At 32.0% G+C, this 24,055-nt stretch overlaps 1 protein-coding gene and 1 non-coding gene across 2 annotated transcripts; both read left to right on the forward strand.

The window, feature by feature from the left end:
- Positions 1-1,671: 1,671 nt before the first annotated feature.
- On the forward strand, positions 1,672-22,539 carry LOC125074314 (homeobox protein Hox-C4). The gene is made up of 4 exons (XM_047685609.1): positions 1,672-2,188; positions 2,810-2,998; positions 21,121-21,278; positions 22,183-22,539. Exons 1-4 carry the CDS (start codon positions 1,672-1,674, stop codon positions 22,537-22,539), a joined length of 1,221 nt encoding a protein of 406 aa, XP_047541565.1.
- LOC125074456 lies at positions 13,668-13,786 on the forward strand. The gene has a single exon (XR_007120104.1). It is a non-coding gene; the product is annotated as a 5S ribosomal RNA (ribosomal RNA).
- Positions 22,540-24,055: the final 1,516 nt, after the last annotated feature.

Genomic DNA, 24,055 nt, shown 5'->3' on the forward strand with positions numbered 1-24,055 from the left:
TGAAGCTGAAATCTGATAATAAGTCTATTATCGCCATATTAATATAATGAATTATCTGTTACGTTTCGCGGCATGCGTCGCGCACGCGCACAGATAAAAAATATTTGCTGAAAGCTTCAGTTGAAATAGAATAAAGTATTATTTATCTGTGATTTAATTTACGTATTAAACGTGCACTTTAGAACTATATATACATATAATATAAAATTAAATGAGGTTATTTTTTTTTATTTCATTTTATGGTCGTAGGTCTACAAAACAAAATGACAAACAAAAAATACGTAATACATTTCGCTTATTGTTAAGTTTAAATTAACGTCTAGACAGCGACAGTTGCTGAGCTTACAATTTAATTTATATTTAGGTTAACAAACAATTGAAACAGTTTTTTTTTTAATATATATAATAAATATAAAGAGTTTTATGAATACACATTGAAGAGTTCCATTATATTTACGGTTGGAGTTTCTCTCGTTGGTTGTTTTTAAGTCTGAGCTTATTGTTTCGGTGGTAAAGTTTTGACTTTAATTGCAATATAAGTATGTTCCATTATCAAATCAACTGATTGTAATATTTCATTATTCGAATTCAATATGTTTGCCAACTTTGAATTCGACACAATTATTAGAATTTGATTTAGGTAAATTAGTAAGTGGTCACCAGCGCCCATAGACAGTAGCGCTGTAAGAAATATTAATCATCCATCGCCAATGCGCCACCAACCAACTGAAAGTTATGATATTATGTCCCTGGTGCCTGTAGTTACACTGGCTCACTCGAGAAACCGGAACACAACAATACTGAGTACTGTTTGGCGATAGAATATCTGATCAGTGGGTGGTACCTAACCAAACGGGCTTGCACAAAGCCCTACCCAGTAAATGTTATTTAAAAGGGATGTTACTGGTATTTACATATTTTTAACTCATCGCCCACAAAATACCGTCTCAGTTTATTAGATAGAGTGTCGTACTACAAAACTAAAACAAACGATTCAATATTATTATCTCGGTGTGCGTAACTGCTACGCTTGACACTCGCCAAACGTCAAACGTTACTAGTGTTTGTGGTCATCTGTTGGATATTTTTATCGATATTTTCTCAGCTTTGACAGTCTATCAGATATATAAATAATCAAATGTTACCGTCAAACAAAGCGTCAATCAAGACATATCCGCCATCTTGAATGTGATGGCGTCACATAGTCTATGAAACCGGATATTACCTTATTAAACCTCTACAATTAGTAATTGATAGTGAAAGCACAAAATACTAGTAACTGTAACTGTTCGAAAAAGATGCCAAGCGAGTTTACTCTTGTCAAATAGACGGATTAAATTTTTATAAAAGTAACTGAAAATTAATCTAATCGTAAATCTATCTTTTCTAATAATATAAATGCGAGAGTAACTTTGTCTATCTGTTGCTCATTCACTGCCAAACCACTGAATCGAAGCAAGCTTGGACTCCAAGGAAAGACATAAGACTTTGTTTGACTAACACCTGGCGACCATCTTTAAAACGCGAGTAAGGCCGCGGCCGATAACTAGTTTTTAATAAATATGTAAAGTGAAACATGACCTTGTTAAGACTTTATCACAAATATGAACAAATTCTTATATAAAATATAATTCCAGGTTGATCATGTAACCGGATTAAAACACCGCAGAGATGTCCACAATACTGTCCCAAGCGATGTACCGACGAGACAGCGACAGCCCAGACAAACCTCTCGAAATCGACCAGGAATCGAATCCAGACCCGAGCCGCTCAAATAGTCCAAAAAACATGAAATTCTACAAACAGCTAGACGAAGATAAAACACTCTTGAACCATGGAAAGAAATCTTTCTGCATCGACGCGCTACTATCAAAACATATGGAACCAGATCAGACTATACAAGAGAGAATGGCGCAGCAAAAATATTTGGCGTTAATACAAAACAAGTCCTACATTACAAGATATCAAAATGACAATTACGACACCCAAATTGAACAGAACACGATCAGCAAATGTCAGAACCGGCCGCCGAGTCAGAACTTTGGACCGGAAAGCCCTAGGTCAGGTCAGAGCAGTCCTAGAAGCGGTTCCCCTGGGTCAGATGATGGGAACAGATCAGAGAGTTACAGCCCTCCTATTTCTCCAGGTGTGGAAGGAGGGAACGAGGAATATGATAGCTATAGACCAGGTACGTTTTTGTAATCATTTAACGGTAAATATCGTTGTGAGATTTGGACTGGTCATATTTTAAGCTCTCCGTTTATATTTATCAGAAATAGTTTCAATCCTAGGTTTTATCCGTGTAGATGTTTGTTACATAGTTTTGCCATTTGCAATTTCATTGGTCTGGAGTTTCTTTGCACAACATTGGTTGGCGCAATTGGACCTTATGTTAAGAGGTCACAAACAGCTGACATAAGCGCCGCAAGAAATATTAAACATTCCTTACACCACCAATGTGCCACTACACTGGTGTATTTGGATTTACAAACTAAGTTACATTTAGACAATTTTTATGAAGTTTTATATGAATCCAATGATATGCTTTTTTATACAATTAGGAGTAGACCCTACATCGACTATTAAAAGTTACTGGGTTGTGTGTCAAGGAAATTATTATCAGCAGCTAAGAATTTTAAAATTGACAGCATTAGTGATAATTGGGTAGGTAGGTACTAACCTACCCAGACAGGCTTGTACAAAACCAACTCAATAAGGAGTTTTTAGTAACCCCCAACGAACACACAAATTACGTACGCAAAGTCCACCAAAATCAAATCTCCAGAAATAAACCTCATCCTCGTTCCAGGTATCATACCAAAACCTGGTCTACTCCAACCGCCGATCCAAGCGCCGCTCTTCAACTACCCACCCCCAGGATTGAGCCTACCGCAGGCCTCTGCGTTCCATCACCCCGGCGACCGAGTGTTACACCAGATGCAGCTCGAATGGCTGGCTAGAACTGGGATGTTCTACCACCGAATACCGGAATTGGGAGGTAAATATTTTGAATTATATTTTTTAACACGAGAAGTCTGAACCGTGTCATTAAATTCATAGTAAGTTGAATATACTCATAAGTAACATGTCTTCTTTCATGATAAGTTAGATATACTTTAATTATACTATGTTTTGGATGGCGTGCCTTTCCTAGAATTAAAATCACGTCTGTATAACTGATATTAGTTTTTACTATTATTGGAATTAAGTTATTTTATACGGCTTACAGTAGAGCGAACTGGTAGAATTTATCACGTAAGTAAAAAGCCTCATGCGCCCTAGGGAACCTTTCCCTATCTATCTCTTTCTTATACAATTTATTTAAACATTATTTCTTGTTATTATTATAATTCACATGCCTTTTTTATATCGTATCCATGAAAACCGGTGTACACACTACTCGACCACGGAGATCGCCACTCGACGTCGACTCGGATATCGTCATTTGTACAAAACCTATTGAACTGGCTTATTAATTACACTAACTCTTAATTGTTATTTATAAAGAAACAACTATGAATTACTTTATTTAGTCATGAGAAGTATGGAACAAATTATAGTATAATTAAATAATTAATTTCTTAACTTATATTATTTAATTTTATTAAAAGAGATTAATTCCTTGTTAGTATTTTCGTTAGAACCGACATTTCGAACTGTAGTTTATATTTTTACTATATTGTGCACCATAAAGAGAAAAAAAATACAGAACAAGGATATATCCTAAATATAAGAAGCAAATTTTAGCGACTTTAGCGTTCCATAGCGATCTCTTCCAGGCAACCAACGAAGGTGATAACTCATAGTATATGAGATATGTATTCAAGTACCTATATATTAAATAAAATGTCTACTTAAGTTAGCAAAAGTATTTATTAAATATAAAAGCATTATACTTTCTTATTAATTGTCAAACATGTCAAACATACCACAGATTCGTAAATAAACTTGGACTAAACGAAATTCACTGGGTTATTTTTAACTAAATTGACAATAACTATTTATTTTAAAAAAACGATCTCAAACTGAACGGAATTATACATTAGGCACACATACTAAGTGATAAGTCATTTACGAATAGCAAACCTTAGATCATTCATTCATTCAAAAGTCATTCATTCATCTGTTACTATTTATACACACATGCAAATATGCGCTTAAACACACTTTCAGTCCACGATCGGGCAACCCCAGAGGTGTTATTTACTCAACACCCTGTATTTACACACCACACATGTCCACGTCAACGTGTACCGAACTGTATAAAAGAGGGTCGTGTATTTGACGTACATTTTAATCTACAAACAAAGATTAGTCAAGATTCATGAAATAAATTATTTTATTAATATTTAAACGTAGCCGCGTTAAGTTGAACTGATTATCTCGTTCTGCCACGATAGATTTCGCATTCGAAAGAAGAGCACAGCACTGTTTTTTTAAGCACTCTTAAAGATCATTGTCAGGTGAAACTGTTATTAGTTGTATCGTGTTATTAAAAAAATCCAAATTCAAATTGACTGTTCGTGAGACGTATATAATAGACGTAGATAAGAGTAGAAATAGCAACAAAAAAAATTAGATTTGTTTATTATTAACGAGGTCTTATATCTTAAAATATCTATACCAACAAATGATTTAAAGGCAATTGCAGTTCACTGCTCAGGGAATTTTCTAGAGTTTTTTACTAATTACGGAGATTTCTACTAATTTGTAACGGTGACAATAATTCTAATCCGATCCGACTTCGAGTAAAATAGAAATGATTACGCTTCGATTCGACTGCTATAAAGTGACACTAGTTGTTAACAGAATTGCCTTCCAGTACGGACTACTTAGGTTAGTTCTCAATTTAAAGAAATTGTTGAGTTAATTTCATATCTCACTTGAAAATATTGACAAATGACTTACGATGACGCCATTTTGTTTCGTGTATCCTGATACATTTTACAATGATTATTGTTATAATCGAATATAATTTTTTTACGTTTCACCCACGTGTTCCGAGATGAATTTCGAGTTCCTTTTTAAAGAAAAGCACTATGTCTTATGAACGAACGAGTATACTAAACACAGCCACCGTTTTGGTTTATTAAAATCAGTATATAAAAAAGACGATTTGTTATATTATATCTGAGTTAGATGAATTTACTGAAAATAACTTTGTAATTTAATTTGTACACCGAAAATAGTAACAAATGTTTTTTCTTATTATGTTCTCGGTGTAACATAGACTTCTAATGGTAATTTACACACTAAATAAGTACAATCTTGGAATATTGTGTGTGCATCGAGCATTTTTTTGAACGTCATTTTATTGAATGAACTTAAAAAATGCTACAATCTTAAAGATAACATTATTTTATTTGATTCATTTATTAGATATTAAATGTATTATTTATTAAATTTTACAGTTATAAACACAGAAAATGTAACTCTTACTGTCTAAGTTTCTTAACTGTTTATTCGTATATAAAATAGTGTCTTAAATTATAATAATTGCTAACTGCTTATAATCAGGTTTATTTTATTATAAACTGGCAATTCTACGTCGGTTTTAATCTATTTTTACTATTATTATAAATACAAAACTAACTCTGTCTCTCTGTGTGTGTCACGGTCAAACTCTGACCTAAAGTTGATCGAAGTAAACTTGAACTCCAAGGAAGAAAATAGTCGAGAGCGAAACCAGGGCCGACAACTAGTCACCCATACGAGCGATAATGTAAAACCTTCTTAGTGTATCAAATAGAAGAAAATTATATCCTTACTTATATTTATATGTAACTCAATAAAAAATAATATTTACACTTTCTTGAAATACTTTGTAAAACAAAATGTCTACCGACGGCATTTCTTACAAGAGATTCGAATCCAATGACATTATTGTCGAAATAGTAATTAAAAAAAAAATAACATTTGTATAAATACAATATTTATTCGTCATAACAACCTGTTGGTACCGTTTTTTAATATTTTAACACCCACCCCTTTAAGGGTGTAAAAGTAATACAAAAATGACCCCATTAAGGGACAACCGAAAAACCTGTTACAGATCTATTAAGTAATAGAGCTAATAAGAACATGTGCGGACGATTAGCACTTAAACACCCCAATAAATTACACCCCCTCGCGAACGAATAAAATTATACCCCCAATAAATAAGTTTGTAACAATGTGGGGACAATAATGTCGAACGTTGAAATCAAGCGACCTGCTACGGAAATGGACTTTACAAATTATATTTTGTGACATACAAAATAGTTTATTTATATTAATTTTCGACCTTGGTTTCATAACTAACGTGAAATTAAAAAAAAAGTATTGACAAGTCTTGTTTGAATCTTAGGGATTTCGTTTTTAAACCAATAAGTGCTTACAAATCATACCAACTGTGTGGAATGTTGGCAAGAATGCTAGCAGCAGTTACTCGACACACGCGTGTACCTATCACAAGATGACGCTTGCTGTCATATCGGTTACCTTTTTTTAGTGATAGATTATTTAATTTTATTTGATCTTGCTTCTAATTATTTAATGATATTTACTTAGATTATTTAAATGTCTAGTTAGAGTGTCGCACTAGGAACGAACTAAAACATGAACATTCTTTTTTATCATAGTGTGATTGACAGCTACGTTTCACTCTCGCCAAACGTCTTTCTGCTTTACCAGTGCGCGTGTAATTAGTGGCAAAAAGTTCGCTACTTTTTTTTTCGACGTGATCGCAGCTTTTACAGCCTATTAGGATATAAAATTATGTAAACATCTAGAAGGTAAACAAATATCAATAGACAATACCTTTTTTTGCTTCGTTATTTTTTGAATGAATAAATTTTTATTTTTATCATTTGAGTTCCAAGCTGTCATGTAATGTTGAAAAATATTATTTTAAGTAGTTTTACTCTGGGAAATATTTCTGATAAGATAAAATTGAGATAAATCAATCTTCTCTGTGTTATTTTTTTCTATATCACAATATATGTAGTCAATAACCTCAAAGATGAAGCAGATAGATGATTCATTTTGAATATTTCATTCATTTCCACAGATTAATAATGAATTGATTTCAAATATAAATAAGAAAGAAATATTTAAAATTATTTAATGTACTTACTCATATTATTATTTACAAAATAATCATATCAGACTCGGATATTTAAAATAAAACCGATTCTACCATAACTTTCAGTATATAAAATTAAAACTATTTAATTAGAACGCAACCTTTAGTCGATGGTAGGGCTTAATGCAACCCCGCCTGGGTAGGTACCCAATCATCATTTAATATATTCGACCGCAAATCACCAATAATATTGATGTGTTCAGGTTTAAAATGTTAGTAAGCCAATATAACCACAGGCACAAGATCATAACATAACAGTTCCCAAGTTTTACCGGGTGGCCTATTTGGCAATCGTCCTGCCGATTTTAAATAAAGAAAGAGATAATAAAAAAAAAAAATAATATTAATACTCTTTTAATGACGTATAATTGGTCTGTAAAACGAATTCGTTCCATCTGGTACATTACACTGATCACGTATCAACGTTTCATTTATCTTTTATAGATAAACTTTAAGCTACAAATTAGATAAAGATGATCTCAGCCACGTTCGGGAAAATAATAATATGATCGATTATGTTTCTATTTACACGGTGTTGACAGATTCAATCGTGGTAATCTTATTTTTCGTAATAAATAGAGCATTCCGAATGACAGCTTCCACAGATTAATCTCAATAAATCATACACAGCCTAATTTGAAATAGGTCATATGTCATATTTCAATTAAATTGTATAAACACTTTGTTTTATTGGTGATGAATTAAAAAAATACATTAATAAATAAAATCATATTATTCAATACAAGATTATGTCGATGATACAAAAGCGTGGAGCTAAAACTTCTTGACTTCCAGACAGGATGTATTATATACATAATATAAATTTGTATTTTAAATGGTGGAAAAGAGTAACTACTGAGTTTCTTGTCGGTTCTTCTCGGTGGAAACTAACATTCCGAACCGTTGGTAGCTTCACTTAATATAGTTTGTAAAATGACAATTTAAGAGTGCTTCTAAAGTATATTTTGATATTGAATTTGGCTGGGATACTATGATTTAACTACATGCACGAGGGACATAACATCTTAGTTCCCAAGGTTGGTGGCGCTCAAATAGAATGGTTAATATTTCTTAAAGTGTCCATGTCTATGGGCGGTGATGATCTTATCACCAGAATGCCCATTTGCCCGTTCAGATAGACATTGTTAATTAATAAAATAAAACTAACTATTCTTTTAATTTCATTATTCAAAATTGGACCTTGAATTGAAAAAGTGTAATTACTTTTTTTCAAGTTATTTTGTCATTAATATCTTCCGGATCTAACATATAACTTCTTCATACACCCCTTCAATTGCAAGTGGAGAGGCTGATACCCTCTAAAAAGCAGGAATACCTTCTTTCACGAAGCGCACTCTAAATAAAAGTGTGATACATAACCGAACCTCGTAAACACATGAGTCCCGACGGAACTCAATCTCGGTAAATCAGTGATAAGCACTATCAGACCTAGTCACCTCCTTTGTTTTTACAATACTATATTATTTTGTATACAGAAAATATAATACATAATATATATTTATATGATAAGATGTTTTTTTTATGTTTTTTTTAATTTACTATCATTGGAATGGTCTTGACCTGAATTTGTGCCTTTTCAAGATTTTATATGGTACCCAGTGATAGATGATTTACTTTTCACAATATACTCACCGACAAGTGTTACCAGTCTTCTGAATGATTTAAATAAATAAATAAATCTAATTGCGCAATAAATAATAACCATATAAAAAAGTCCCTCTCCATATAATTATAGCTTGTCATTCCAAAGTGCACTGTTTAACCTAATCGATGGATTTAACGCGAGCCCATCTGTCCCCAACTAAATAATGCGTTTAACTTATTTGCGTATAAATGTCATATCTGCATTTATTACGATTGACAGCGGATTGTTTTTTTATTTTGCTTGCGATTCGGGAAATGATGTTATATTATACAGCCTAGTTATTCGAAATTTATTTTTCAAACGTGATGAGTTTTTCAAGGTAATATTTAAATGCACGTTTTTATTATTAAATTAATGTACGGTTGTCAATTATCAAAATAACTATTTTCAACTCAACAAAAATATATTTATAATGTTTAATAATTATTGGTTTTATTTTTAAATAATATTTTTTGTCCTAAAATCGTTAAATACGAATTGTTATAAAATTGTTTTTTTTTTTTTAATTGTACCTTAGTCAAAGGACTATAAGTTTATGTTCTATGAATATTGTTTTTCAAATAATGTGTCGTTTATATGTCAGTAGTGTCCTGAGGCATTGATGGGTTCGGTTGGAGGGTTCCGATTATTGCTGGTCCATATGTTACACCTGTTCGGATATTGCTGGGGTGGTGGAACGCTTGTCAAACGATTTGCGAATATAAAGAACTAAAAAAAAATATATATAGCGAAATTATTCTTATAGAAAAAAAATATTAGTCACAGGACACATTGATTTGGCGGAGTTTTAATACTAATAATAGAATAGAATAATATAGAGTTTAAATTGATGGTAAGGGGTTACCATAACCAGTAGACATTGCCACTGTTAAATATATTAACTAATCATATTTAAGATAACTATATAACCAGATAACTTCTTCGTTTCTTAAGATAATAAAAATTTCAGCGTCCGTTTTACAAACAAGTTTGAACACAATTTCTCATATTTAAATTTTTCTGAAAGCTATTATTTTAATCAGTAATAAGATTTATTGAACAATTTAGAATTATTATTTATATTAAATTGTAAATTAGTTATATTTACCAGTATTTTATTACATGTACTTGTATATCACCGAAGAATCTATAACGCGAGATTGTAAACTGTCGGAAGAATGTGATCGGTGATTCAACTACAAGAAAACGTATATATTTTCCATAGTTTATCATCTATCAGTTAGATTAGGTTAGAGTTTATAATTTAACTTCGGTAGATAGTAATCTACCGAAAAGTAATGCGTTAAATTGTAAGGCAGTTTTACGGTTCACAATCTTTTGAAAGTTTACAATTTCACGAGATAGATTGTAATCTAACGGTTATTCTAATTATACGCATAATCGTCTTTACCCTAGTACCAGAGCATGTGCCCAGGGCCCCCATCCGAAGAACCAACAATTTCCGACATGTGCTAACATTGACTGCTAGGAAGAAACAACTGACATATTTATCAAAAAAGGCTATTGACGATAGTCGATGTTACAAGTAGAAAGAATTGCTCTCCTTGATAGACATAGGTAGATATACTATAAAATAACCATAAGATTGTCCAACTAATCAGATTCCTACGAATTTACGAAAATTACCGCACCGTTTGTTTGAAACTATACTCAAGGTCTGGCTATAAGCAAATCATTTGTACATGGTAGTAAATATCTATCAAAAGGACCCCAAATTCATGGGTGCCCAAGGGCCCCGACATACCTTGAGACTGTGATTATACGGTGACACATATATCTTTGCCGAATAGTATAAACAAAAATATAACCCAGTTGCGGTCGAAGTTTAATCGGAATCAATTATTCAAGTCGACCTTTACGTGCATTTTGGAAAACCGGTTACAAATAGAACCGGGATCAGATTATAAATAACTCGAATTCATCACCGACTTTAAAATTTACTAATTATATAATTATTGACCAATCCATGGACACTGAAAGGCTTTTCAATTTAATTATTCGTGTAATAAAATAATTAGTAGGTACATTAAAAGGTTCTCGAAATTAGATTTGATGATTAGCGAAACGAAATTTCGTTCCGCAAACGTTGAGTGACTTGTTTATGAACGAGTGAACCGCGTCTCCACAAACATACGACGTGGCAGCGAAGTAGGTATATATTTAAACCGAATGTCGTTCGTTCAATTCAAAATCTAGATCTGTGTGTGTGACGTCACGTCCAAGGCTGTCAATACGAAAATAATAATTGAAAATGGGGGGGAGTCGTGGAACACTTGGTCGGAACTGTTATATCGGCCCTCTTCAATCAGTTAAAAAAAAGAAATGGAATAGAATTAAACAGTTTTACATTACATTTACATTAGCAGCCTGTAAATTTCCCACTGCTGGGCTAAGGCCTCCTCTCCCTTCGGGGAGAAGGTATGGAGCATATTCCACCACGCTGCTCCAATGCGGATTTGTGATGACATTAGACACATGCAGGTTTCCTCACGATGTTTTCCTTCACCGCCGAGCACGAGATGAATTATAAACACAAATTAAGCACATGAAAGTTCAGTGGTGTTTGCCTGGATTTGAACCTGAAATCATCGGTTAAGATGCACGCGTTCTAACCACTGGGCCATATCGGCACATTATTATTAAAATAAGGTATATAATGATCTTTAGGCAGCCGTCGCGGATGTAAGTTGGAATGGAACTGAACTGACGCTGAGCCCTACTTCTGTTTCTCCTGCCTATACTGCTGACATTGCAGCTGTAAGCCAGTTACTCAGCGTTACCACTTTCTAAGTAGGGGTATAACAGAACGAAGCTGCTTTTGCTATATGTCATATATCAAATAACATACAAAATGAAAAAAAAATCATCGCTTGTGCTTATTAAATGTTAAAAAATATTTATGTCGTGTTAAACCGTAGACCATAGAAAGAGGGGGTGCTTTTTCCCATACGTAAAGATCTCTGCTATTTCACCTTACCGTAAGTCGCGTTAAAGAACTTCATTGCAAAAAGTAGTACCAATAATAATAGTTCAGTATATATACGTGTAATGTATTAGTAAATTCGTTGATAAACGATTTGAACAAAACGTGATAAGTGGGCCGTCGTAATATATATAGCAAAGAAGTACATGCGTCACTGTCTACTGAGTTTCTTATTTATTTATTTATTTATACTTTATTGTACACCACAAGATACAGATTAAAATATGTTACAAGAAAAAATTAGATATTATTGTAGAGTCGGGCGGCCTTATGGCTAAGTAGCCATTTCTTCCAGACAACCCAAGCCGTTTCTTGCCGGTTCTTCTCGGTAGAATCTACATACCGAACCGGTGGTAGCTTCACTTAATATAGTTTGATAAATAATGATTCAAATGTGCTTGTAAAAAAAACTACTTGAATAAAGTAGTATATTTTTAATTGATTCGATTCAATTTGACACTCCTATACGAGGACGCACGGCATATAATTTTAGCTAACTCTCGAATCACGAAAAAAAGATGCTACACGTAAAACAAAACACGATCACAAGAATATATCAACATTAGTAATAAAATAAATAGAATATGTACGTACATATATCGCTTGAATTTCAAAGGTAAACATCGTGAGAAACGACATGCGTGAGATTGAATTAACCTAACCTAACCTTACAAATAAACTTTTAGCATCATAAGAAGAATAGTATTTCACTAATGAGCGGAATTAAAGTCTGTATTTTACTTTTTTTTAATCTTTATTAAAACGACAAACAAACAGACACAAATAATCACATCATCACTCCATAATACAAGCATAAATAAACACACACAAAACGCCCCACACATTTAACTATAGTAATTAAATTAAACAAAAATTCCGCTAAAACTGCGACCGTCCCTAAAGGCCCTTAAGCCAATTACTAGGCAGCAATTTATTCGCACAAACAAAGGGGCTCTTGACAAATTAGATCCGAGCTCAGGGTTGTGACGTGTCGATGAATATTATCGATAAACGTTTTATTTAATTTGAATAATTTAAAACTTAAAACAATTTAAATTTGAAAATAACTTACATATCGCGTACATTATTATTTTACTGTCAAATTGCTGCTGGCATGTACGCCGTGAATCCTACTTTGGCTTGTTCTGATGGGTACATTTCATTTGGCTGTGCCAGAGGTTGATATGTGGTAGCTCTTTTCAACTCTACCGAAAAACCCACTATATTCGATATATTTAAAATTCGGTACAAAACTACAGAATCAAATTTTAGAGACATAAAAGTATAATATATTTTTTTTAATTTGGAATAATAACTAGAACTCATCACAATAATTACAAAATAGAAAATGATATATCGATTTGAATACGACATTAATTTTAAAATGAACAAACTAAATATTAACTATCGATATCAAGTCCAACACTATTCAAAGTAAGTTGTTCGAAAAAGGGTCGATTTTCAGTGGATTTTCAGTAAAGAATCTATTTATACAGGCGTCGGCAGTCGTTACAGATAACATATCACCTAAGTTTAACATCCCTACTTCGTAAAGTAATACGTTAAAACTTAAACAAAAAAAACTCTTAAAGAACTTTGCTCTACCTACATACATAAATGTTCTTTTAACTTGGTAGGGCTTTGTGTTACATCTGGGTAGTTAATACTTAGTATTTTTTACTACGGTTTGAAGGGTGAGTGAGATCGCATATGATAGACAAGGACGCGACATCTTATTTCCCAAGGTTGGTGAGACATTGGTGAGTTATAACTAATTCTTACAAGATTAAATATTTCTTACAGCGAAAATATCTGATTGATAATCAGTTAAAATAAGGTAAATTTAAGTATTAATGCTATTCAGAAAATAGAATATGATTTTTGATTATACTGTTGCCAACGTCCATACCATGTTGAATACACCGGTTCTCGTCCGATCACCGAAGTTAAGCAACATCGGGCGCGTTCAGTACTTGGATGGGTGACCGCCTGGGAACACCGCGTGTCGTTGGCCTTTTTACTTATCAATTTTATTGTTTTATGTATTCCTATTTTTTGGCTGTTGTAACTCCATACGCTAAGAAAGTAACATCTTAGTTCACAGGTTAAGTGACTCATTAACGATATAAGTTATGATTAATTATATTTAATTGCAATTTAAAAAAAAATCAATTTAGATTAATCATTATGACCATTTCACTATTTGCCAACATTTATGGTTAATGCTGAACTCCTTTCCTTGGGGTACCTAAGTGCTCGTAGGAGTTTACTTGAATTTCATACATTTTAATTAAACTTTATTTGGCTGTGAATGAATTTGAATTTCGAATTTGAGTGACGTTTCGAAAGTGTTTTATCGTAAAAATGTTTTTATTTAAAAAATAACTATTATTTTAAATGTAGTAATATTATTCAAACGAAGGCTATAATTACACTAAATCTTGATCGAAATATATACATATTTATTTTTACATTATTCTTACAATACTAAATGACATAGAAGGTAAAGAATTTTTTTTTTTTTTAGTTTTTATTGCAAGTGATTTTTACAATCAGCCAAATAATCACTAAACCGAAATATGAAAACATAGCACTAATAAAAATCAAAAATTATAATACCACCCCCAAAATTAATCCACTCACCCGTGAAATTAGCGAAACCATCCCCTATCTAATAAAATTACTACAAGCAGTATGTCTGTCGTCCTTAACAACAATACAAATTATTATAGACCTTATATTTATAAATATAAAAGCTAATATCGTAACAAATTATTTTGTAAAGTGATTATTTCTATGGGGGAGCAAATGAGGGATAATTTATATGTATTTATTGTTCGCTAATTTGTTTGTTTGTAAATGTATTGATCTTATAAAGGGTCGTTTAATTTTGAACATTTAAAAGCTAAGGGTAGCAATTTAATTTCAAACTAACTAATTTTCCTTAGCATTAGCAGCCCGTAAATGTCCCACTGCTGGGATAAAGGCCTCCTCTCCCTTTGAGGAGAAGGTTTGGAGCATATTCCACCACGCTGCTCCAATGCGGGTTGGCGGAATACACATGTGGCAGAATTTCGTTGAAATTAGACACATGCAGGTTACCTCACGATGTTTTCCTTCACCGCCGAGCACGAGATGAATTATAAACACAAATTAAGCACATGAAAATTCAGTGGTGCCTGCCTGGGTTTGAACCCGAAATCATCGGTTAAGATGCACGCGTTCTAACCACTGGGCCATCTCGGCTCATCCTTTTCCTTAACCGTTCACTAAACAATATTGTTTAAAAATACATTAAAATATGTCGCAAAGTGACATACATGTACCACATATTTAAAAAAAAAAAACATTCAATAAGATTCAAATTACATGGATGTTAAAGTCGTTGATATTATATTATTCACGTAATTACAAGCACTAATTTTAACTAATTAATAAATAACTGATTATTTCGATAGCGTAACATTTTATTAAATACTAGAGCTGTTCTAGAAGAACAAAGAATAAACTCGAAACTGACCACAGATCACGAACGAGAAATGTTAGAATATGACATATGACATTAACTACAATAATGACATTTAAATGTCACACGTATCAAAATAGCGTATCATAAATGCTATTTGACTGGTTTTCAAAATGCATTTTATATTATTTAGTAGAGGTTAAGGTACAAGTTAATTATTCTAGTACATTTTTCTGAAAAATATCAAAAAACGAAAACGCCACTTTGACAAAATGGCGCTGCAATGGGCGTTTTTTTGTTAAATGGTTTGAATTTATTCCGATTCAACAGTGACCGAACTGTAACTGGATCGTTGTGTTAATAGAATAGGTAAACGGCTGAACGGCAACCGATTATGTTTGGCAATATAATTGAGGCCCAGCTTTAAAGCCTTCATGTGATCCTCTGTATTGTGTTCACATCTTAATCCTTAAGAATTTTACGTCAAAAATATATCTTAATTTTGAATATTGGTTAATATTGGAGGGGAGAAGGGTACACGCCTCTTTGAATCAACGCCGACCGGATGAAATTACGTTATCAATTTCAATCAACTGATAACAGATGCTATAGAAATATGACATTTATTATTTAGAACTTTAAATCGATATTCCCATGTAGTTATTATGTAATATTTCTTTATTCAATTCTAAGAAATTTCAAGGATTGTGTATTTTATATTCAGTAGCCCTCAATCAGTATCTGTAATGTATGTTTGTGTGTTATCGAAAATCTCAAGAATTATTAATGTAAATTTATTAACATAAGAATTGTGCTAAAATATGAATTAAAAATAATTACTGTATAAATCTTGACCGCGTGGAATGGTGGCAAGAATGCTAGCAGCATTTCCCCGTTGAATCGCAATTCCGATCCTCTGGGCTGAAAACGAACCAGCCGTCCAGTCACCAGTGGAGGCAATAAGACGAGGTGTTATACGTTTGATATGTAAATTGGTCAGTGGATAATGAATACGACGAGTAACGCCACTTGCAAAATACCGTTTCAATAAATATATATATTTATGTACCTAATAGGTAGGCGGAGGGGCATATGAGCCTGACGTTTAATGGCTCTGCCTATAAACATTAGCGCTATTAGAAATACTAACCATTCCTCACATCACCAATTCGCCATCAACCCTGGGAACTAAGATGATATGTCCCTTGCGCCTGTAATCTCTTACCCTTCAAACCGGAACACAACAATAATAGTATTTGACGGTAGAAAACTTGATTAGTGTGTGGTATATACCAGAAAGCCCTAATGAATCCAGATGAATGATTTCATCAATGACATTATAAAGAATAGAATAATGTTGCCATATACAAAAAAAACACGTCAATTATTTGTACCGTTACTTATAACACATAAACCAATAATTAAGTCTTTACAGAATAAAAAGTAAAGAAAATTACATAACATAGTATTTATTATACGTATTAAATTTGAATTCAGACAAAGGAACAAATTATACGTACCTAAATAATATATGATGGCAACAAAAAGACATTTTGCTACGAGAAAATCAAATCACGCTGATTGGACGTTTCGCTCAACGGAGCAAGTTAATAATATTATTGCCAGTCAACCTTGAAATATAATAAACTAGCGATCTGATGCCACTTCGTAATGTTTCTATAAAGGCGGGTACACACTTGGAGCGTTACAGTTCCTATAGTCTATTCCAATGGCAGGAGTACCTAAATAAACCCAAAACCATTTTTTTTTATATTCATGTAGAATCGTGAAAGCACTTTTGAATCGTCATGTTACAATGTTTAAATTAATGTAAATCTAACAATTTGGAAAGTAGATTTTATGGAGAACTCAGTTACTGATTTCAACCATTTTAATTACAGTGTATGTCAATTAAATACAATTAAATATAAATATATGTCCTGCTTAGAAGATAACAAATACTAAGTCCACGCTTATTTATCATTAATATATTATTTTTACCTACGTAAGTTGCCTGGAATTGTTATGACATCATCGGTTGAGATATAAATAATTTAAAATTGTATGGTATATGAATTTAAAAAAAAAAGTCTGTGAAATTGTTATCTTTCGAAGTTAAATTAAAGTAATTAATAATAATAGTAATAGTTACGTGGATGTTGTATTAGAAATATTCATATGATATAAGTCTTCTGTTGTGTGTATGAAGCCAAACTATCCCTACCTCCTACACTATTATCTAACAACTAACCCCTACTAACGGATGCACTGTTTTCGATTTTTTTTAGTGCTTCGTTGAGTTTTTCTATAGTATAGGACCATATACCATGTTGTCTTAGACAAGTCGGGGCCACCTGATGGTATATGGTCACAACCACCCACATAAATTAACTCAGTAAGAAATATAAGCTAAGAAGTCCCTTGTGCCTGTATTTACACTGGCTCACTCACCCTTCAAACCAGAACATAACAATAGTTAGTATTTGTCTCTGGATGGCTTATATTACCCGGTAGTTGCTCCGTTCGGGACGGACATCTAGTAACTATAGACTTATCAAGAACTATTTAAAGTGTATAACAGAGGTACGCTGTTATTAAATCGCATACAATATATAAATCTAAGGTTTATTTATTGTTACTCCTTCTGCCATTGAAATGGACTAAATACTACTTAAGTTAAGTGCTATGTCTAAGCTAAGCGCTAGGTAAGGCATAATCCATAGGCACCGATGTATTTTGAATGACAAACAGTTACAGTCGTGACTTTACAAGGGGTGCGTTTAAAGTAGATATCAAAGCCTAACGGTTAATCCCTATCCCCATTTTTGATATTGGGTATTGCGTAGGATTTGCTTACGTGAGCTTACGTTTAGGCTAAGGCATCATAAAGCTGGAGCCATCAACCTCCTCCATGTTGCCAGCTTAAAATATTTTTAATAATAAAAATAATAATATTATTTCTGTTACTTCAATTAATATTTTACTCCTATAACAACAGTTACAATTAAGGTATTGTAGAAAAACTCTTCAATTTTGATGATAAACAATCCTTGTTTTTTTTTTTTTTAATGATAATTATTACTAAGCCAAAGTTCATTCAGCCAACATCGTCGGACATTTTGCAATACGTAACTATACGTTGTCTATTGATTTATTTAAAGAAAAATATTAAATAACAAACACTATTATCAAGAATGACAATTTAGAAGTATTTTTGTATTCAATTTTAAAATCATGGCGGTCTCACAGATTAAACATTCGAAAGATATTTAAAAGTAAATTAAACATGGCGTACAAAAATAAACAGAGAATCGTGCTTAAGGGTCGGTATGATGCATTGGTTACCTATTTAAATTATTGACAGTACGTGACCGCGCCGTGACTTAATGGGTGTTTAAAATGTACTGTTTATATCCACAAAGGACAAGTTTGAGATAATATATCGAACTAGGTGCCCGTCCCGACTTCGTACGGGTAACATTCATACAGTGTCCTCCATTAGAACCCCACTTAAAGTTGAAAATTTCCAAACTTTATTTATAAATATTACGTTTTAAAATAAAACTATATTCAAAATTTCAGTTTTCTAGACGGACTAGTTTTAGCTATGCCTTGGTTGTCATTGAGTACAATTTTTTTTTTATGTCATAGTTAGGTGAAGGTGCATATATATAAGTATATAATGGTAAGTGACCACCACTCACAGACATTGTCGCTTTAAGAAATTGCTTACAACGCCAATGCACTTCAACCTACAACGAAGATGTTAAGTCCCTTATGCCTGTAGTTTATAAGTATAGATTTAAACATATGCTGACAACACGGATGAAAGGACGAAACTATATGAAATAATAATCGTTTTTCGTTCAACGTTCAATATTTACTTACACCTAGCAATATCAATTGAATACAAATAAAACAAATTTATCACATACGCCGCTAATCCTATAGAAATGATAATTATCAATTAGTGTAACAGGATTGGTTCTATATGCGACATTTGGCACTGTTTGCGCGCCGATAACGACGACTGACGCATCTGTCAACCTGACAAGCGCGGGAGAAGTTACGTCAAAAATGGGTTCTTTATAGTATACACGGCAACTTTATTTAATAATTCGATTTTTTTTCTGTTTAAATTTATAAGCCTGAATTCTTTATTGATAATATAAGAAATAAAGTATTAATTATATTTAGAAGTGAATATTGCTTTAATATACATTTATATATATTAGACGATAAATATTGCGATTGCTTAGTATATTCATTATTCAATAAAAAGACGGTGTCGATCTAACTATAAACCTTAAAACTTAAACGCGCGACATAAGAAAACATTTACGACGCGTCATAAATAAACATCGCCATAAAGGTTAATATTGTGATTACAGAAAATAAGGACTGACGACTCAAATTTGACTTTCACGTTATGAAATGACAACTGACATAAAGCCACCGACATCGATAACTATTTACTACCCACTAGTGAAGTTCTCAGCTTCTGGCACGAGCTACTTTGTGTTTACCATGAAATTTTTAATGTCACGCACAATGAACACTCACAAACGTACCAAATGCGGACACAGGGCCAGAGATTAATAAACAAACACAGCTGTCAACACAAAGATCATCAAACTTCCACGAGTCCAAGAAGTTAAACAAAATTATACACAAATAAGAATTGAATAGGTTGCGGGATAATTTTATTCGAAAGACCGTTAGTTTTAATAAGCCAGGCAATTAATAACCAAATTGTAGTAACTGTCAAAAATTTTGAACGGCTTTTAAAAAAACACTTACTTATGTGTATTAATGAAGTGGCCTAAGGATTACGTATTGTTAAACCCGTGATATTATAAATTGTATTTACATTTTTTGTTTATTACAATGTAACGCAATTCTGATTCTTGAAGGGATAAATTAACCAGTCCTCCTCTCACTAGTGGACTAAAATGTTGTATTTATATATGATTTAGAATATTCCAAATATTAAAAAAAAATAAATAAACACATTGAATGAAGTAAATAGGAAAAATAAAAGGATAAAACAATCTTATATAAAATATACTTTTGTTTTCCTTTAAAAGAAATAAAATTGGCTATTTGTAACCAGAAAGTGAAGATAAATAAAAGATTGTGAAATATTATTTGTTCCACATGAGCGATAATTTTTTTATCTCATCATATATATATATGAAATCAATATGTTTAAATGTTAAAGAAATGTAGCTCATTCATAATATATAAACTTAATCTATATACCTTATATTTATGTATGTTTTTGGCGTCAAATCGTCTGATTCAATATACTTATCATTCGAAATTAACATTAGGCAATGTAGGTGTAACAATTAGAGAGATAATCAAAGATCAACAGTTTTTATCGACAATAATTAAAACACTTTCGTTATCATTCCAACTAGAATTCTCGCTAATTTGTATTTATCAACACTGATTGTGTTTCTACAATTGATAGGCATATGTTAATATCGATAAACTTAATTGTTTTATTTCATTTAAAATAGTAGAGAATCTATACTAAAATTATAAAGAGGTGTTATTTATTTGTGTGTATGTATTCATTTGGTAATCTCCTGAACTATGAGTTCTATGAGTATAATATCTTCGACAAGTAGAAAGCTACATTATTACCAGGAGCTAAAGGGTATATATTTATACTTATGTTATCTCGTTTCGATTACGATCTGAATAAATGCTGGAAGTATAAATGAGAGCAAATAAAGTCTTAAGAACTGGGAAAAAATTGACAAAATATTCACTAATCACCTTAAATAAACTTTTATAATTTTATAAAGCTACATCATAAGCCGTTAATTACAGCACCACAATGCATCATATTAACCGCATATCTTTCTTAACAGGAGCACCTCACGCTCTCCTCGGCAAGACAAGGCGTCCACGGACAGCCTTCACCTCGCAGCAGCTCCTGGAACTTGAGAAGCAATTTCGTATGAACAAATACTTGTCAAGACCAAAACGATTTGAAGTCGCTACCAGCCTGATGCTCACCGAGACTCAGGTACTTTAGCATACTAATCATGATGCTGTCCTTCATAATCTATATTATAGCTTTAATAGCTTCCTCAGATCATTCTTTCTACTATTCATAACAGTGCGTACACTGATGTCATTGTATATGATCACCACACCACACAAGAGATATATAAGAAATACTCATCATTCCAATCAACAGTATGCAGTAAATCATGGAAAATAAGATGTTTTGTATCTTGTACCTCTAATTACACTAGCTCACTCATACATATATATATATATACAACGAATAAACTATGACTTTATATTATGATACATAATATTTAAATGTTGCTAAATAAATAAGTTCAAAAACCTGAAAACGGAACTAAAAGGCTTTTACAACCAATCGAAGGATAGTTAATGTCATAGGTAGAATATCAGTTTAAATTGAATTGCGAATCTTTTTATGGCACTCAAAAGCCGACATCAAAAACAACCCTATTTTGACATTTACGAAATGGTGCGAGGCGGCTGTCAACTTGAACGATGCCCGGATTTGAGCTTACAAATGCTCTGAACAAGATTATGGGGGCGGTGAAACGTACGCCATAAACGTTATTGCTTGGGGCGTTTTATGTGGGTTTAAAGATTAATCTCTGCGCCCATGTCAGGTTATGATATATTATTGTTGTTCTTGAATGTGTAGAAAGTTTGGATTAAAAAATCGTGTTAAAAAAACTGTTTTTGTAAATTTTTATTCAGAGTAAAATATATATATATTAAATATCCTGTATATTCATTTGTTATTTAACAAGAGTTTTTTTGTGATAGCATTATACTTTTTCATTAATTGTAAAAATTGCAGGCTCACGATTCCTAACATCTTAGAAATTAAAAGACGAATGTTTTAAAAATAAAAAGTAAATTAGTTTTTTACTTGTCAACAGGTAAAAATATGGTTCCAAAACCGAAGAATGAAGTGGAAGCGTTCAAAAAAGGCACAACAGGACACTAAAAGTAAGGAACCGCACGTCAGCCACCCAAACGACGACAAAAACAAACAGAAAGATCTTCCCTCGTCCGAACACGAAAAACAACCTTCACAACAAATGGCCGCCGATTTGACATCTGTCAAACCGCCCCCGATGTTAGACAGGGACAGAATCATCGCTCTGGAGCGAGAGAGAGCTATGGCGGCAGCAAACTTCAATTCTAATTTGGAAAACAATAGACGTGGGTTGGTCGTTATGAACCAAGATGGCGGCAGGCCCGGTATGGACATGTTTAGGCCGTATGTAGTATGAAAATAAATAACTTTTTGTTTCTTTATCAAATTAGGTTTTTTACTTAGTAAAGATACTGAGATAGCTTAATAATTGTCCTGTTTAATTTAGGCTGTCCGTTTATAAAAGTTAATCTAGTCTTTACAAACATTTAACGTAAGTATTACTTTATGTTTTATACACTTGTAAGTAAAAGTACTTAAAGTTTGTTTTCTTTTTCAATTTTATTTAATGTTTTTTTTTATTTAATCACGTATTACATTTAACAATATTTAATTAAATAATATATGTACCTCTATTTCTTTAACATGTAAACTTGTTTAAAATAGAACGAGAAGTAACATAAATTCGTAAATCTTATCGATATAGAACGTTTTTTTTAAACAGTACATCTATTCTGTAAGACTAAAGTGGATGCTCACAGTAGAACACGATTATTATAACATTTAATTCAGCTTTCAAAATTTCACAAGTGAGACACGAGAGTTCTTACAGAGTAATACTGCTAAAACGTAATAGAAAATCTTGACTACAGATCTTAATAATAATATTATTTATATAATAATTTAAATAAATTTTATTTTGAAGCAGTTTTAAATTGTAAAAAATGTTTAGTCTCTAATTTTAAAACTGCAATTCATAATAAAATAAACAGGTTTATTTAAAACCTAAGGCTGTTTACATAAACCACCGCAAAGAAGTCGCGCGGTCCGTCGCGGTGTAACAATTCGTTATGTATATGAAAACGCATGAAAAAATACACCGCAAAGGCATTAAAACACAGCATAATTTGCGGCTACGTATGTAAACAGACTTACTTTGAAACATTTTCACTGGTAATTATTCAGATGTAAACTGCTTTTTCATAAATATAATTTTTATTTATATATAAACAGTCTAGCATCATAAAGAACCTAAAATTACAAAATGGCGTTACTGATGAAACAACAAATTTAGTTTTTGTAAAAAAATAATTATGACATGCATTTATAATATTTTTAAATAGAATTTGTACAAGGTCTTAAGTTTTAAATTAAACAGATTAAAAATAAATATTTAAGCTGTATTATATTAATATTAAAAAAAAAACAGTCAACTAATTGTAAATTATTATTTTGCGATTAAATTTTGAGTTTATGGTTTCAAATCTTTGATTATTATATTAAGATAGTGTTGCACTACAAAAGAACTAAAACGAACGAGATAACTTAAATATCTTGATATGCTTGACAGCTACGATTGACACTCGTAAAAACGTCATACTTCTTGACTAGTGACTTGGCGCCAATATTTTTGACACGTTCACAACTTTGACAATCTATTTAAAAGTATAAATAATCAAAGGTTCAAATATTATTTAACTATGACAAGTATGTATATCTATTCATAAATCTAGACGAAAACTATGTTAACTACCTAAACATTAAGTACATAATTTGAACTGATACAGGCCAAAAATAATATAATATAATAAGTATAAATGTAATTTAATAAATAAAAATTATATATTAATAAGTAAACAATATAAGATTTTGTA

This window comes from Vanessa atalanta, chromosome 27 (assembly GCF_905147765.1).
Source record: "Vanessa atalanta chromosome 27, ilVanAtal1.2, whole genome shotgun sequence".
Lineage (NCBI taxonomy): Eukaryota > Metazoa > Arthropoda > Insecta > Lepidoptera > Nymphalidae > Vanessa > Vanessa atalanta.

Bases quoted from the DNA above. Each gene is read 5' to 3' on its own strand.
- LOC125074314 (XM_047685609.1), top strand. From the start codon at position 1,672: ATGTCCACAATACTGTCCCAAGCGATGTACCGACGAGACAGCGACAGC. The intron at 2,189-2,809 runs GTACGTTTTTGT...TCCTCGTTCCAG, and splicing joins ATATGATAGCTATAGACCAG to GTATCATACCAAAACCTGGT. The intron at 21,279-22,182 runs GTACTTTAGCAT...ACTTGTCAACAG, and splicing joins TGATGCTCACCGAGACTCAG to GTAAAAATATGGTTCCAAAA.